General features: G+C 38.5%; 1 protein-coding gene across 1 annotated transcript in view; it reads right to left on the bottom strand.

Moving 5' to 3' along the window:
* Positions 1–19,179, bottom strand: part of LOC102436241 — a gene marked incomplete at its 3' end in the record, with an annotated part of 42,053 nt that overhangs the window by 3,416 nt on the left and 19,458 nt on the right. Inside the window, exons 2-4 of the mRNA XM_006107787.2 lie at positions 14,051–14,491; positions 11,823–11,999; positions 10,384–10,558 (exon numbers count right to left, since the gene is read on the bottom strand). Coding sequence (XP_006107849.1) covers positions 10,384–10,558; positions 11,823–11,999; positions 14,051–14,491 — 793 coding nt within the window. The remainder of the gene's footprint in view (positions 1–10,383; positions 10,559–11,822; positions 12,000–14,050; positions 14,492–19,179) is intronic.

Below are 19,179 nucleotides of genomic sequence, written 5' to 3'. Positions count from 1 at the left end.
GAGAGGCAGGATAACTCAATACCTTTCTTTTCCTCTAACCTTCTATTGAGCTAATAACAACTACAATTTATTCATTTAAGAGCCTATATTACATTATGTGAATAGCTTAATTTAATATATTTCATATTTACCTCACTATGAAATATATGGCTTAACATGACCAATTTAAAAATAAATTAATGCGATTGAGAGTATTCAATGTGTCTCAAAATATGGCATCCAATCCTCAAAGATTTATTGGCATCCACTATGTGTTCTGTGTTATGACAGAATTAATAAGAGAAGAAGTACACAGCCTGGATGCCCCCAAGCTTGGGATAAAAGATGTAAATCAAAAACTAGAAAAAACTAATAAAGCGATCAATGGAGTGGTACAGAAAGTATAATACAAGTTCAAAAAAGAACAAAACAGTGTGGGCTTTGGGGTTTAGAAGACATTTGGTGAGTGTTGACAAAAAGATATCATTTCAATCGATGAGAAGTGGTGATAAAGCACATGTATGGAGAGCAAGGTAAACTCCAGAATTTAGAGCTGAAAGAGGACTAATCTACTTTATTTTACAGATGAAGCAATAGAGACCCAGGCGTGTTCAATGATTTGGCCAGTCAGCAACTGATGGTTGTCAGACTCTGCACTGGAGCCCAAGTATTCTGACTCTGACTTTGGTACAGTTTAATGTTACATAACACTTGGCAGAGCTAAAGTACAAATTCAGAATGCAGAGCATGATCTCCTACCACTGGAGCAGAGCTTCTGAAATTTCATTATGAGTCACCGGGGGATCAGATCGGTGTAAAAATGCAGTTTGTCATTCAGTAAACCTAAGATTCTGCATTTCTATCAAACCCCCAGTTGTTACTGCTAATGCTTGCTAAGCACCACACGTTAAGTAGCAAACACCATAATACATTCTACAGAGTATTGCCATTATTTTATACTCCAGAGAATCACTTCATAGCTCCTAAAATTTAGGAGGCCAAATGTCCCTTTGGAAGCCATGAAAGCTGTATACCCTCTCCACCAGAAAGATGGATATGCATGTAACATTTCATATGAAACACCAGGATTTTAGGAACCTTTCCACCTTCACTCACAAAGCCCACCGTGGTAGATCGGAAGAACTCAGGTGATGAGCCTCCAGCTACAAGGTAATTGTGGGTTGTTGAAACACTTCACTGGCTTTCTCAAGTGATTCTTAAAATTTCAATTACTGATGTTCAGCCTCGTGTTTACCAATTCTAATGTTGGGCTCCTTTTTTATAGCTTCTACTTCCTTAAATGAGTTTAACTGGCCTTTGATGCTAGGTTCTCCTAATCAATGCCTGGGCACAATGTCTAAGAGAAGGGAAGGACTGGGGTGGCACAAAGGAGATTCTCGGAAGGGGAACCAAAGCAGAGCTGCCTCACTGAGCACTAGGCACACAGAATAATTCACCGAAAAGTGTGTCATGAAGCCTGAAGCACCACTAAAGACCAAAATGGTCTACTTCGCCACTCTGCCTGGAATGAGCCTGGATGGTTTATTTCTTGCTCATCTCCCATTATGCAATCTCCCTCAGCCTACAAATTCTTTGTAATAATTATTAGGATAGTTTATTGTATGTCTCCCCTGTACTAGGCATCATGCCAGGTGCTTTCATCCTGCGATCATCTTCAGCAGGTAGATTATGAGGAGGAAATAGACAGTCCAAAGCCAGTTCACCCAAGGGAAGGCAGCTAATTGGAGGTAGAAATGAGATTGAACCCACTCCTGTTTGGTTGTGGGCTCTCTGTTTTGCATTACTGCATCATTCTTTCCCACAAAGCCACACTGCCACCTGCATGCAGATCTGAGGTTGTTTTCATTACCAACTACATTTATGGCCCCCATACTCTCAATCCCAGACCAAGCCCCCACTTTATCTTGAGTCTTCTCTTTCCTGATCTTGTCACTTACCCCCTAGGAACAGTATTTTTATGTCCTCTTTGTTCTCTCTTTATCCTTTTCTTGCATCTACTGCAGTGGTTCTCAACCTGTGGGTCGCGACCCCTTTGGGGGGTCAAATGGCCCTTTCACAGGGGTCGCCTAAGACCATCGGAAAAGACATATATAATTACATATTGTTTTTGTGATTAATCACTATGCTTTAATTATGTTCAATTTGTAACAATGAAATTGGGGGTCACCACAACATGAGGAACGGTATTAATGGGTCGTGGCATTAGGAAGGTTGAGAACCACTGATCTACTGTCTTTCCTTCTAAAAAAAGAAAAGGAAAAGAAGGAAAACAAAGAGAGGGAGAAAGAAAGAAAAAAGAAGCAAAGAAGGAAGGGAGGAAGCAAAGAAGGAAGGGAGGAAGGGAGAAAGGAAGACGAGGATGCAGAAGTGATCAGTTCCTATGAAGATGCGTCCTTTGAGCCTCACTGGGGAGTATTAATTATAGGAGCATAGAGGTCCCTGATCACCTGCTAACATCACTATTGCTACTTTACTAGAAGTACCAACAGTATAAAATCTGATGACAATTATTCTCATTAGGAAGCAACTTCACTGAAAATATTCCCTTTGTTTAGAAAAAATCCTTAGGGTTATTGTAACTTGGCTCAGTGAAGCAATATTATAAGATCTAAAGTATAAACCAAATACTACTAGTATGTCTTCAAATTCATTGAACTTCCCTAATATCACTATGGTATAATCAAAGTAAGTTATTTCTACCCAGAAAATTACTTTGTCACATGTTCCCACAATATATCCAAGTATCATCTTCAGCTTTGAGGATATAAAAAAAAGTACATTCTGCTCAGGTATTCAAAGTATAGCTTTAAGATTTGAATCTGCAGGTAACCAAGTGACATTTATGGGCCTGTGTGTAGTGTTATATATTGGAGACTCAACAATTCACACTGTACTTCTAAAGCAAGAGGGAACTTGTTTCTGATTAAATTGTAGAATGCCAGACCTCCTGAGAATGCCTGAGTGAAAGGTGAGAGTAAAGCCATTTCCTTAAAATCAAATTATCTGATAGATAAAAATGTTTTCCTCCTTCTTAAAGATAGAAAGGGAAATGATAGGTTATGATCTTTTTAAAATATCAGGCTAGGGAATGGGATGAGTTGATTAAAAATAAATTATTTGCTTTTAATATTCTTGCTGAGTTTGGGGATTTATAGAGGAAAAAATTAATTTCTTTTAAAAAACATAACACAGACTCATAGATACAGAGAACATTTTGATAGTTGCCAGATGGAAGGGGGGTTGAGGAGATGGGTGAAAAAGGTGAAGGGATTAATAAGTACAAATTGGTTGTTACAGAATAGTCATAGGGATGTAAAGTACAGCATGGGGAATATATATCTTTCTAATAATAAGATAATATGCAAATTGGTCGGGATGCTGTCATGTAACGACCGAGCAGGCTGCGTCCTCGCCCCCTGCACTGGCCTGGAGACATAAGGCTCGCATCCTGGGGGTCCGCAGGTGTGCGGAGAGGCCCCTCCACCACGTGCCCAGCCGGGGGTCCGCAGGCAAGCAGAGATCCACAGGCCTCTGCCGTGATCCGGCCCAGGGGTTCACAGGCCTCCCCCGGCTCCTGCCTACCTCTTTGGGGCAATCCTCTGAGAAGCCCTGGATGGGTGGGTGGGGCCTACCTCTTTGGGGCAATGGATTGCTGGGCTCCTCGCACTGTGACAGGGCATAGGCCATGCTGGGGACCCCTCCTCACCTCGAGTGCAAGAGAGAGAGAGAGAGAGAGAGAGAGAGAGATAGAGAGAGAGAGAGAGCTAATATGCTAAGTGTTCCTCCTACCATCCAACCGGTCACTATGACACGCAGTGACCACCGGGGGCAGACGCTTAACTCAGTAGCTGCCAAGCTGCAGTGACTTGGCAGCAGTGATTCTCAGGTGACACACCCCAAAACAAGAGAGGAGGGAGCCTGATTTCTCTCGGGCTACACAATTCCACTTTCGGCCGTAGGTTATGGTGTTGCTGGGGTACTGTCGGCCCTGAATCTGGTTTACTGCACACTTGCATTTGCATTCCACACCCTGTACCACAGCACCTTTGCAGAATGCCCTCTCGCACTCCAGGACCTCTTGGGGGATGTTGGAGAGTCAGTTTCAGCCTGATGCCTTCAGGCCAGGCTGAGGGACCCCACCTGCCAGAGGGACCCCTGCTCACTCCGCAGACACCGGGGAGGGACCACGGGAGGTTGGCTCCAGGTGTGTCCAGCTCATCTCACCCAGTCCCGCCTGCTGGCCACCATCTAATTAATTTGCTTTCAATGTGCATGAATCCGTGCACTGGGTCACCAGTATCTATATCATAAAAGGCCTGTGGTCATCACGCCGTAATGCAGAACAACCAATGACCAGACTCAACAGGAGGCATACACAGGTGGGTGGGGCTGCAGGCGTGGCAAGGCGTGTGTGGGTGGGCAGGACTGTGCGCAGGTGAGCGGGGCTGCAAGCACAGAGGGGCGCACGCGGGTGGGTGGGGCCACATGATTTCTCGCGCTGGGCTTCTAATAGTTAATAATATTCTAATAACTATGTATGGTATCAGATGGGTACGAGATTTATCGGGATGATCACTTAGTAAGTTATATAATGTCTAATTACTGGTGTGTGCACCTGAAACTAATATAATATTATATGTTAACTATAATTGAGAAATTAAAAAATGATTTTTAAAAAAGACAATACACCAAAAGAAGCACAAATTATAAAAGACTGATTAATTTGACACTAAAATTAAAAACTTGTTTTTATAAAAAAAATGCCATAAAACAAAATGAAAAATATGCCTCACACTGAGAGAAAATATTTGTAACACACATAACTGACAAAAAAGAAGCACAAATTAATAAGAAAAAGAAAAACAATTCAATAGAAAAATATGCCAGGTAATTCACAGAAGACAAATTCTAAATGGCCAATAAACTTATGACAGATGTTTTATCCTCACAAGTAATCAGGAAAATGCAAATTAAAACTACAGTTGATGAATGTATTTCACACTCATCAGATGGGCAAAATGTAAACATCTAACAATTCCAAGGTTGGTGAGGATGTGGACAACCAGGATCTCATATGCCTGCTGTTGAGAGTGTAAACTGATACACCAGTTTGAAGAACCATCTGGCAACAGATGGCCAAGTTGTGCATAACTGTATGTGGCAGCCCTGGCAATTAAAGGTAGGTGAACTCAAATCCACAACACAGCAAGTCCACCCCTAAGCATGTGAGCTGAAAAGACTCCATGTAAGTGCATGAGGAAACATGTAAAGAATGTTCTAGAAGAATGATTTGTAGTGGCAAAAAAAATGTAAGCTCCTTGTATGTCCATCAACAGGAGACTAGATAAAGGGTAGAAAAATCTACAACTTGAGAAATATTGGGGGAAATCCATTTAAATCAACACAGATTTATCTCTCAACGTGGAGTAATACAAATTGCAGGAGAATGCAAGCAGGGTGATACAGTTATGTAAGGCTTAAAAACACACAAAATGATACCACCTAGCACTTAGTGATAAAAACGTATGTGGTCAAAATAGAAGAAATGCATGAAAAATAAATTTGTGTTAGATAATATTTTGAGGGAGAAAAAGACAACTTGATAATGTCTGTCCATTAAGATGCTAACTTTCAACTTTTCTGCTCTCTGCCATTTAGAAAACATTAAGGAATCTCCCATCCATCCTTGTCCTCACATGTGCCAAAATGCCCTTGTATCATAGCAATTAGGTAATGTGAGGAAAGTGATTTGAACATGAAAAATTGTACCTAAAAACTAAGTAAGTAATGCTATTAGGTGCACTTAGAGTGAGCTAGAACAAGACCACTCTCTGTCAGTTGCCAACAGGTAGATCTGAAGCAGGGTAAAAACTGGGCCATGTCTAACTAGGAATTCTCATCATTCTCTGGGCTTTTACTTTATGAGTCATGTGACTTGGGAAAACACCCTGCCTTGAACTTCCTTTGATGTTCTCTTATTTGAGAGAGTGTATTTTCAGTTGCATTTCTTATTTTGAAGTTGGAGTCCCATTCTCTGAGGCCAAAACGGGGCTCTCTATATTCTGAGCAACTACTATTTGAAAGAGGAAAGATAAAAACAACTCTCTTCCATTTTTAAAAATCAAAGTGCATCTAATTCATCACTGGTAAGCAATTTTTAAAACAATGCAATTCATTTAATGATTTTACAAAATGCTGATTAGATCCATGTTCATGATACAAACGGACCTTCCCTTTCCGTCATGCCTCAGGACAAGCTGCAGGGAGAAACCTCTTTTATTCAAACCTAGGCAACCAGCTTGCAGCTGGTTTCCACTGCTTTGAACGCAGCAAGGGGGCTGGCAGGAAAGGCGGGTGTTCCAGCTAACTCAGTGGTGCACCATCTTTTTGTCCAGAGGACTGATTTAGACACAGCCAAGTGGAACAACACACAAGCAAGACACTAAATCTGATTCCAAACCTAGTCCCTATCAATTATGAAGGCTCCCTGAGGAAACAGCCTGGCATCCGTATTCTAAATTCTCCGGCACAGCGCCATTAATTAGCACAGCAATTAGGGATGTCGCTATCAGTTCAAACTGTTTCGTATCTTCTCCTGGCCGTGGTCAGACAAAGGTGGCAAAACACAGTTCAATGTAATAAAGAATCCGTAGTTTTTATTGTTGGCTGTTGAATGCTCACTCTTTCAACAGCTGCACCTCCATTCTGTGGTTTTCAATGATACTGTCTACATGAGAAGGCAATTATTTGGGACCAAAAAAAAAAAGGAAAATTCCCTGAGATTTAAGACATTTACATCTTGCCACTATTGCCTGAAATCTCTGTACCTACTTTGCAAGCATTTCAGGATGTAATTATTTTTCCATTAAAATGTGACACAGAACCCCTCAGACAAGATGAAAATATTTTCTACCTCAAAGCGTTAAATAAGAAGTCAGAACCTTATCCTAAAGCACTAAGCTAATACTCTTATGTCGGAAACTGAGTTTTTCCTTTGACATTTCAGTTTTATAGATATTCTATCCTTAGCTTCAGTGAAACATTATTAGCCTGCGTGCTCAAGTATTTCTTTTCCTAATTGTACATTTTGTCCTCACACTGAGAAGAAAATCAGCAAAAATAGTGCTTGAGGAGTTCTAAGGATATCAATTCATGCTGCTGGGGTAAAAAGAATATCAAATGAAAGCAGCCAATGTTTACTTGCTCCTGAGAGAGTAAGTCTTGCAGACCAAGGAGCATAGTCACTAGGAAGCCCATTGTCCTATATTGGACTCCAGCCCCCCTCACTCCTCCCTGCTTCCTCCCTTCTCCTCATATATTAAGTTTTTTGAGAGTCAAGCCTATAATTACTCTTAATTCTACAGTCTCCAATGCAATTTTAAAGCACATAAAAGATAAATAATTGTTAGAAAACCCACTGCGTGGGAAAACATATTTGCCAACGTCATATCTGATAAGGGCCTAATCTCCAAAATTTATAGGGAACTCTTACAACTTAAGAAAAAGAAGATAAACAATCCAATCAAAAAATGGGCAAAGGATCTAAATAGACACCTTTCAAAAGAGGACATTCAGAAAGCCAAGAGACATATGAAAACATGCTCAAAGTCACTAATCATCCGAGAAATGCAAATCAAAACAACAATGAGGTACCATCTCACACCTGTCAGAATGGCTATCATCAACAAATCAACAAACAACAAGTGCTGGAGAGGATGTGGAGAAAAAGGAACACTTGTGCACTGCTGGTGGGAATGTAGACTGGTGCAGCCACTATGGAAGACAGTATGGAGTTTCCTCAAAAAACTGGAAATGGAACTCCCATTTGACCCTGTGATCCCACTTCTAGGAATTTATCCCAAGAAACCAGAAACACCAATCATAAAGGATATATGCACCTATATGTTCATAGCAGCACAATTCACCATAGCTAAGATCTGGAAACAGCCTAAGTGCCCATCAGTAGATGAATGGATTAGAAAACTGTGGTACATCTACACGATGGAATACTATGCTGCTGTAAGAAAGAAGGTACTCTTACCATTTGCAACGGCATGGATGGAGCTGGAGAGCATTATGCTAAGTGAAATAAGCCAGTCAATGAAGGAAAAATACCACATGATCTCACTCATTCATGGATAATAGAGACCATTATAAACTTTTGAACAATAATAGATACAGAGGCAGAGCTGCCTCACACAGATTGTCAAACTGCAGCGGGAAGGCCGGGGAGGGTTGGGGGGCAGGAGGGAGGGAGTTAAGAGATCAACTGAAGGGCTTGTATGCATGCATATGAGCATAACCAATGGACATAAGACACTGGGGGGTAGGGCAAGCCGGGGTATTGTCAAGGGTGGGGGGGAAAAAAAAGGACACATATGTAATACCCTTTGTAATGCTTTAAGCAATAAAAAAATAAAAAATAAATAAAAGTCAGATCCAATCAAAAAAAAAAAGATAAATAATTGTTGATTGATTGACACATGAAGTCTACAATTTAAATAAACTGGCCAAAGTAAATATGTTTTCTCAGCTATTCTTCTAAAGAATATCCACTTAGTTACAATGAATTTTGATTCAAAAGCTATGAAATTACATAATCCAGGCTAGATAGCAAAGATCCCTACTATTTTTCACATATAAAACTTTTCTTTAATCATTTCCTAATTGCAGTGATTTAGAGGCTAAACTCTAAAGTTGGATTCTTCATGTTTTAAACAGGAATCTCTACTGTTGATACTAAACTAAGTTCCAATGTTCTCTTGTCAGTAGATAAGAAAACTAAAGATAAGAAAGCATACATCATAAACAAGATGAGCGATGAATTCACATGGCCCAAGAGGAAAGTTCTTTGTCCTTCAACTTAACCGACAAATACTGATGAGCAGTTTACTTCACCAACAGGGTTGCTTTTTGAAAGGTTTAAATGAAAGAGTGACAGGGTTTAGAGTGAGGACTTGACATTCTTCCCCTGAGCATAAAAGTGATACTTAAACAATTATTTATGTTCAGAAAAAAATCTCAATTTAAAAACCATGCTTGGTACATCCCCAACCTTTTCAAAAACAGATTTCTATTAGCTACTTCTCTGTATTATCCATATTAATTTAAGGTCATTGGGGCTCAAATAATGCACTAAACTTCCGGAAATCTAGCACAAGTAGATTTTAAGAACTATGACTGCATTACCATAGTCTATCTAGTCTTTGGTTTATGTATTAAAATATCATGCTTGTTTGGAAGCAGCTTCAATAGCCCCTTACAGTTTCTAGTACTGTGATTTTTGTTTCCATTTTATGAAAATGTAACACACAATTGTGTGCCTGTCACACATAGTTGATGACCAAAAAAAATAAATAAATAACATATTTTGTTTTTTCCACTATTAATATCCTGCCATAATTAAAGGATGGGTAGAAGGTACCAAAGACATGGTATGATTTATACTGAAGGAAAATGCATGATCTATAGTTTTTCCTATGAAATATTATTATTGTGGGTCATGCATTAAAGAATCACTAACCTCCTAAAACCCAAAAAGTGTAAAACTACCATAAGAGCCAACGGCTGGGTCCATTTTGACTCTATTCTTCAAAGCAAATTAGAACTAGACCTACAATGCAGCCAATGAGAGTGTGAGTTTCCATTCCTCTCCATGGGGATTATTTAGTGTAGCAATTTAGTGATGAGAAAATTACCATAGTCCTCAGTTTCTGGACCCAAGGAGATATTAGAGTGGACATCGCACATCTGGATCTTGACCATCAGATGCAAATTTCGTAAAAATTAGGCATATTGTGAAACTAATAAACTCATTGGTGACTAGGTTTGTGAAAGTTCTGGCTTTCTCTAGTTTCTGTTTTATAACTAATCCTATCACACACAGAAATGTCACTTAAGATCAGAGAAACTCAGTCACTATATCAAAAAAGAGAAAAAGGTAGAAAAGGTAATTAAGAATTTTCTATTTTGAAGGCAGTCAAACTAATGTATTTCCCATGAGAGCATAAAGGAAACAAAGGAGTGGTTTTGAGGGAATTTGTTAAATCCTTTTATTAAGCATCTTGAAGCGACTAGATGAGACCAGGTAGGATCAGAGTAGTGTCGAAGGTAAATGGATTTTGTGGCAATTTTCTCCCTTCTCTTGAGATGTTTTGAGTGCACAGTTCACCTGAATTAATTATATGAGGCATAATTTAGAAGGAAATAAAAAAAAGGGTCCTGCCAGTATGCAAGGAATAGCAAAGAGTCCAGGACAAAATCTCCAGAGAACTAATTACTGGTGTCTAAACTTGAACATTTTGTGTGAAACATTTTCATCAAAGAATATAAACAAAGAAGTTGAAGCTGATCGTTTCATTCATTACTACGGAAATGCAGTACCTTGCCTGACCCACTCTCCACGATGAAGTTTGTGCTCTAACGTATAGCAACACTTGTGATATCCAGAGAGCAGTTCTGCCCAGTTAATGGTCACAGTGGCTTCTTCATTTTCACATGCACTAGCGGGACGCTCAAACAGGGAAATCAAGGCTGTTGTGAAAACAATGGCTTGAACCTTGAGAGGAATATTGAAAGAGAAACAAACATGGGCAGAGAAATCAATCTACATTCTTTAACATTAAAAAATTGATATTGAATCAATAGGAAGTTCTTCAATATTATTTAAAAGATGCAAGCAGTTATATTAAAAGACAGAACAACTACAATGTTAGTAAGGCAATTATCAAGGGCGGTTCATTTACTTTTATGATATACTCGTCATTAATAAGAGTAAGAATAAAAATCTTTGACAATTATAAAAGGAAATTGTTCAAATTAGACTACTTAAGAGTTCACAGCCATATTCTAGTGTCATTCAGTAGATAATAATTTTACAGAGATCGGGTGGAATTTGATAGGAAGTCAGAAATCATTGCCTCCCTGTATGGGTGTCTGTGCTGCCTCTCTAATGCATCTATCCTTTGTTAAATGTAGAGGAAATGATCACTTTCCAGGAGGCTGGTACTGAGAAGCCTGAAACCTTATGAATAAAAATCAGAATAAGGAATTTGAAAGAGTTACGAGAGATAACTTTAGTCATTTGATATTAAGTGTTTATTAAGATTGGAATCTAAAAGATTATAAGCATCTAGACCAGCTGGTGTTGCTCAATGGCTGGGCATTGATTCCTGGTTGGGGCACATGCCCAGGTTGTGGGCTCAATCCCCAGTGTGGGACATGCAGGAGGCAGCCGATCAATGATTCTCTCCCATCACTGATGTTTCTATCTCTCTCTCCCTCTCTGAAATCAATAAAAATATATTTTTTAAGATTATAAGCACCCTATGGTGAAAAAAGAAAAAAAAATTTCTAAATATGAAAATTGAGATTATACATAGTCAAGAAAACCCACAATAGAGATTATTTGTTATAAGCAAGAAGAGAGGCCCTGGCTGGTGTGGCTCAGTTGGTTGGAGTGTCATTTGATACATCAAAAGGTGGCGGGTTCCATTCTCAGTCAGGATACAGACCCAGGTTGCAGGTTTAATTCCTGGTCCAGGCATAGGCGGGAAGCAACTGATAGATGTCTCTCTCTCTCTCTCTCTCTCTCTCTCTCTCTCTCTCCCTCTCTCGTCAATCAATAAATAAAAACTTAAAATAAAAAAAGAAGAGAAATTGTGATGACCTAATCCATTTTTTTCCATGTCCATCGTGTGTGGTCTTATAATCTATAATGCAGTTCAATTAGAAGGTCACACTCATTGCATTCTATTTCTATATGTAGCTACTGTTTGATAATTAAATAGAGGAGTGTTCAATCTTATTGTTCCCTTACTTACCTTTCCAGTTATGTCCCCAAAAGACAGAATTGATTCATTGGCATCAAGAGGGTCATACCAATAATCCATGCAAATTGGTGTTCCTTTCAGGCCTTGGAGTTTATATTGACAAGGAAATTGTTCTTTGGACAGCAGATCATAAAAACAAATCTCTTTCCTTGTAAAAGCCACCGCTATCTAAAGAAACAAGGTAGAAAGTCAGAAAGCATGTCTGATGGATTTAGTGAAATAAATATGCAAAGCAGACATGCAAATCTTAGCACCAAATCAGACATCATTCCCTAAGGATTCTTAAGAGCATTACATAAGTATTGCATAGTGGTACAAATGTGTTTTATTCTAACTTTGGACAGTAACCAAGAAAAAATATTTGTCATTGATGTTATTTGAACATTCTTTATTTTTACTTCATATGCCCACCAACTTCTAACTATGGGAAAAAGATGACTAATCACCAAACAAAGACACAGAGAGCTACAGGTTTACACAGTCATAACAGAAGCTTTACAAACCATGTTTTACAAAGCAAGCAGAAGCTGTCACAAAACTCAATTGATAAAAAACCTGGTAAGAAGCCTTCCTAAGCCAGATAATATCCTAAAATCTATTTTTAAAAGAGCCAACAAATTTTTCAATAATATTGACAAAGCTTACCTAATCTAATCCAAGATATAAAAGAGAAAAGATACACATTACTAAAATCATAAATGAGAGTGGCTATTACTATCAACTTTATAGAAATAAAAAAAGGATTATAAGATGATACCATGGCCCTAGCCAGTGTGGTTCAGTGGATAGAGCATTGGCCTGCTGACTGAAGGGTCCCAGGTTTGATTCTGGTCAAGGGCACATACTTCGGTTGGGTTGCAGTCTCCTCCCTGGCCCAGGCCCCGGTCAGGGTGCATGCAGGAGGCAACCAATCAATGTGTTTCTCTCACATCAATATTTCTCTCTGTCTTTCCCTCTCTCTTCCACTCTCTAAAAAAATCAATGGAAAAATATCCTTGGGTAAGTGTTTAAAAAAAGAAAAAATACTGTGAACAATTAGATGGCAACAAATAACTTCAATTAAATGAACAAATTCATAGAAACACAAAAATTACCTAAACTAACTCAAAAGGCATAAAAAACTCAGCAGACACACAATAAAAGACTAAATTAGTAATAAAAATAAAATTCTAGTCCCAGATGCTTCACTAATAAATTCCACAAACATTTAAAGAATCAACACTAATCCTTCTAAATCTCTTCCCCCAAAAAATAGAAGTGGAGGAAACACTTCTGAAATCATTTTATAAAACCAATATTACCGTAATACCAAACCACACAGAGGAGAAAATGTGTATAAAAAAGAAACATAGCAACTATTCACAATGTTTGAAATTTATTTGGATCTTGGTTCAAACTAACTGTCAAACAATAAACTATTAAAAACAATAAGACAAGGAAATATGTACATGACTGGATATTTAATGATATTAATGAATTATTGCTATTTATATTAAATGTAGAGTGGTGTTTGGTTATATTAAAAAGAGACACATTTTAAAAATACCAAATATTTGCAGATTAAATGATTGAATGTTTTGGATTTCAAAGAAGGGAGGTATAGGTGAAACGAGATTGCATGTGAATTCAAAAATGGTTAAGGGTGAATATTGGTTCTTAATACTATTATTCATGCTCGTGTGTGAGTTTAAAATTTTTAAAGTGAAATTTACCATCTACTTAATATAAAATACTAAGAACATGAATTCTTTAAGCTGCATCCTCTCACAAACTGATTTTCCTTTCAGTATGTTACCTTGCTCGTAGGCATGGCTATAGAAAGATATTTGGACTGAGTGGACCCTACACATCAGAATTAAGAAACTGATTAGTACAGTGGTCAAAATCATCAAAATGAGACAAGCAGTTCCCTGTAATTGCACTCAGCTGTGCCACGCATTGTATACCCTCTCAGTTCTGCATATAATGCAGCATGACCACAGTGGAGACAAAGCCAAGCATCTGAATCATCAGCCGTGTCATTTAAAGGCACACAAGAGAACAGCTTGGAAAACAGAGTAGCTCCCTTGGCTCTACTTGTATTCCCTCCAGGTCAGGTTAGAGGCACAAAAGAGTAATGCTCTGTTGCTGCTGGTGTTACACTTGACATTGATCTAGAACCCTGTCCCATCATGTGTCCCCTTATACAAGCAATAAATTTATGTATAAAGACTTTGTACCTTGTTTACATTTTCCAGAGAAACCAGACTTGTCACCCACAGGTGTTTAAGCTTGGTGGCATCTGACGTGATGGGGAATGTTTTTTGCAGCTTTAAATTCTCTCCCCAGATTCCTAATGAACCTTCCTGACTGATGGTCAGATAACGACTTGAATTCTTTAAGAAAATGACTTTTTGAATGGTGTCCTTGTGTTTCACTGGGAGGAACTTAAGGTCTTTCCACTGGGGAACCGCAGTCGCCTTTGCTCGTTCGTCGTTTTCATAAAGTGTTAACAGCATAAATGAAGTCAGCTTGTCCCAGTTAATGAAGCCATCCTGGGCCACATCCACTTTGTCAAAGAGCTTCCCGTATTCCTCCTTTGTGCCCCAACCAACAATCTCTGTCATCCTCTGCATAAACTCTTCTCGAGACATACAGATGGTTTGACCTGGCTCTAGGGGCTAGAAATTGGGATAAAAAGAAGACAGCAGTGAAAACATCCTAAGTACCAGAGTGTTTTTGCTACACTCCACCCCCAAGGTGGATCTAATCAGCGATTCTTCCAAGATGCAAAGAAAAATGTCTTTTACTTTCTACTTAAGTGACTTGTGGTAGGGAGAGCAAATAACTGATAGTGCTATAAGCAGACATCCTCAATAACATGTGTCCCTGTAAGTGGAAGAGGGAGGCAGGAGAGTCAGAGATTAGATATGATGATGGAAATGGGGGTCAGAGTGATGCAGGGCTATGTATTAGGGACTGTGGGCAGCTTCTAGAAGTTGAAAAGGCAAGGAAACAGATTCTCTCCTAGAGCCTATAGAAGGAAGACAAGTCTGACATCACCTTGATTTTAGCCCCATTTTGAAACTTCTGACCTCTGGAACTGTGAGAGAATAGAGCTGTGTAAGCTACTAAACTCATGATAATTGCTTATAACATCCATAGTAAATTAATTCAGTGATTTACAGAAAATGGGTGAATCCTTGAAGAAAGTTTAGCACAACAAGTAAAATGATACAACAGTGGAACTTTAATTCAAGGGCAAGTAGTCCACTTCTATAAATACACACAAAGAACAGTAAACACATATACAGTTGACTTTTGTTATTCATGTTAGTTATGTTTTATGAAGTCTCTACAAACACTAAATCAGCAGATATTCAACCATTGATTCTGGGGGAAATACAGGGTTAGGCTTCTTTGAGCCTCTGGTCACAGTATTTTCATCAACTGATCAATTCATAATTTTGTTTTATGCGTGTTTCTGCTGAAAGACACCTTATTTAATCTATATTATTAATTCACTAACATTGAATTCATGGCCAACAGCACTATAACTCATGACTGAATGAAATGTATCTAGCACAGGTATTTTCTTCATAAAGCACATCACAGCCTTCTTGCACTTAGAAACACTAGATAGCACTTCAGCACTGCTCTGTGGGGCCATATAAAGAGTGAAATAACCAACAAAAAGCACAAAATGCAAAAAACTTGGCAGTAAATACACCACAAATAGGATTCTTGTTTATGGTAAGAGAATTGAAATAAGAAGGCAGAGTACAGTATTATCTTCTCTGACCTCAGCCTGGAGTATATACATTGGAAGTTTTTTGCTATTCTTCATATGTCTGTGAATGTTCATAAAATTGCCTTAAGTATTGATTTTGACATGACAAATAAGTTTTAGCAAATAGGCAAATTCACAAATACAGAATTCATGAATAATAAAAATCATCCATATTTCAAGAAAGTACATAGCTTAATATTGGTAGGTTGTTTAGTGTATTGAGACTCATGATGAGAGAATCTACTTTTCCTATTAGTTCAGAGCCAAAAAGTAAGGGTTGACAGTTAGCTCTGGGAGGCAGCCTATTATAGAGCAGGTCAAACAATTACAGATTTAATCCTGACTCCATCAGAAATTGGGGAACTATTGGGAGGCTACATCACTGCTGAACCTTAATTTCCCCATCTATAAAATGAATATGGCAATATCAGTCACAAGAAAATTGTTATAAAGATTAACTTACATATCAATAGATGCATAAAAAGTGTTTGACAAAATTCAATACCCATTCATGATAAAAATTCTCAGTAAACTAAGAATAAAAGAAAACTTCCTCAACTTGATAAATAATATCTGCAAAAAACATACAATATGCATAATGGTGAGAAACTAAGTTTTTCTATTAAGATCAAGTACAAGGCAAGAATGTCCAGTCTCATCATTGGTCTTCAACATCATACTGTAAGCTCACTTAATACAATAAGAAGATGCCAGGGTCATCTATGTAGAATGTCTGAAAGAATCAACAAACTCCTGAAACTACTGAGTGATTACAGCAAGGTTGTAGGATATAAAACTAATATACAAAAGCCAATGGCTTTGAATAAATGGAATGAACAAGCAATGAACAAATGGAATTTGATATTAAAACCATAATACCATTTACATTACCATCCACAGAAATAAAATACTTATGTATAAATCTAACAAAATACATATGTACAAGATATATCTGATAAAAACTACAAACTTTTGATTAAGAAATCAAGAAGAACTAAATAAATGGAGAGTACCTGTTCAAGAACAGGAAGATTCAAAATAATCCAAAGATTCCATGAAATCCCAATCAATATCCCAGAAACTTATTTTGTGGATAAAAAACCTGATTCTAAAGTTTATATGGAAAGGCAAAAGACCCCGACAAGCTAATAAAATATTGAAGGACAAGAACAAAGATGGAGGACTGACTCTGCTCAACTTCTAGACTTACTATAAAGTTATAGTAACCAAGACAGTCTGGTATTGGCATAAGAATCGACAAATAGAAGACCTTATCTTTTCTAACCAAGGACACTTGAGAACAAATGGTTTATACCTCTTCTCCAAAAGCAGAGAATACATAGCTTAAATCATCATGGTTGGGGAGATAAAAAACAGAGACCCAATTAATGCCACTTGTGCTAGCTAAAACCAAGGACAGATAAAGTCAGGGGAACAAATAACAAAAACCTATTTAGAGCCAAACAGATCAAAGATAAAAGTAAAACAGTAAAGGGGACCAAAGAAAAATCCCAAACTCCCCAATTTTATTATCATGTTAAAAACATACCTGGAACGCTGATGAATATTCTACTGAAACCCTCTCCTAAGATTCTCACCCACAGAAAAAAGATAAAAACTTTCAAGACAAAGACCCAGTGTGGTCTTGCTTTAAAGCATGCCCATAAGCCTTTCCTGGCCTGAACTTTTTACTTCCTCCTAATTCTAAGAGTCTCCTGAGACCTGGAACTAGGAGAGCAATGGGCAATGGCAGCTTGACCTGGGCTTACCCCCTGACTCTGTCTTCGAGGCCCCTTTTTCCTCTAACTTTCCAGCTAACAGCAGCCCCACCTTGGCTCACTTTTGTCACTGTGACCTCCACTTCCCAGTGAGCTAACAGCATCACTTCTTTCCTATAATGTTTCCAGGGAGCCAAAGCAGAGCACCGCCTAGGCTCTCTCCTGTTGCTTCTTCTACCCTAAGTCTTTCCTTTGCTTCATGTCCTCAGCTTTAAAAGTGTAGAAGCATCGAACAGATCGTCCAACCTCAGAGGGAAGGTAGGGAGGGGGAGTGGGTACGAGATCAACCAAAGGACTTGTATGCATGCATATGATAAGCATAACCAATGGACACAGACAGTAGGGGGTGAGGGTATGTGCTGGTGGGTGGGAGCAGCTGGGGAGAGGTCAATGGGGGGAAAAAGACATGTGTAATACTTTAAACAATAAAGAATTTAAAAAAATATCCTCATAATCACCTGGACTTGTGTTGTGAAATCTTTCCTGCACGAAGTCAAGAACCCACACACTGTAAGCCAGCCTGAAGCAGACTGGCTCTGGCCCAGTCCCCATCCAGTCGCAAACTGATGTTTGACAAAGGAGGAAATACAATGACAAAAAGATAATATTTTTAACAAATGCTGTTGGGATAACTGAACATCCACATGATAAAAAAATGAATCTAGACAAAGACCTTATGTCCTTTACAAAAATTAATTCAAAATGAGTCACAAACCTAAATATAAAACAGAAAACAATAAAACTCCTGGAAGAGAACATAGAAGCAAACCTAGATTATCAGTGAGTGTGGTGATGACTTTTTAGATGCAATATAACAGGAGGCATGAATCATGAAAGAAATAATTTATAATCTGGACTTCATTAAAATTAAAAACCTTCTGCTCTGTAAAATATAATGTCAAGAGAATGAGAAGACATCATAGACTAAGAGAAAATATTATCAAAAGATATATCTGATAAAGAACTCATTCAAAATATGAAGAATTCTTAAATTTCAACAATAAGAAAAACAGCTCTATTAAAAAGTAGGCCAAAGACCTTAATATATCTCCTCAGCAGTGGCCAGATTATTATGACCACCTGACATTTGTAGGCAAATTAGCTGTACACTGCATCGTATGGAATATGGAAGCCGAAGGCCTGTTCGAACACCATTGCTGTCTGCAGTTACCAAGATAAAACGTCTCCAATTCTCACAGGAACACAGGATTGGATAGTCAAGCATTGGAAAACAGTCATGTGGTCCGATGAATCACATTTCCAGTTGCATCATGCAGATGGCAGAGTGAGAATTTGGCGGAAACAGCATGAAAGCATGCACTCCACATGCATGAGTACAACCCTTCAAGCTGGTGGGGGCAGTGTTATGGTTTGGGGCATGTTTTCCTGACATGATTTGGGCCCTTTAATTCGTGTGTAACAACGTCTGAATAGGTTGTTGATGGCATATCCCAATGGAGATGGCTTCTCCCAATAAGACAATGCGCCATGCCATGGTGCCCATATTGTGCAGGAGTGGTTTCAAGAACATGAGGGAGACTTTACCTTGCTTAGGTGGCCCCCACAATCACCAGATCTCAATCCAATTGGGCATTTGTGGGACGAAGTTAAAAGAGCCATCAGGCAGCTGGTTCCACAACCATCAAATCTCACAGAACTGGACAGTGCTATTCATCAGGCATGGTGTCAGATTCCTCATATCACTTTTCAACATCTTGTGGAGTCAATACCAAGAAGAATCGCCGCAGTATTGAAGGAAAAAGGTGGCCCAACGAAGTACTGATGGGGTGGTCATAATAAT

This window comes from Myotis lucifugus, unplaced genomic scaffold (assembly GCF_000147115.1).
Source record: "Myotis lucifugus unplaced genomic scaffold, Myoluc2.0 scaffold_1430, whole genome shotgun sequence".
Lineage (NCBI taxonomy): Eukaryota > Metazoa > Chordata > Mammalia > Chiroptera > Vespertilionidae > Myotis > Myotis lucifugus.
This window is presented reverse-complemented; position numbering and strand designations above follow the sequence as displayed.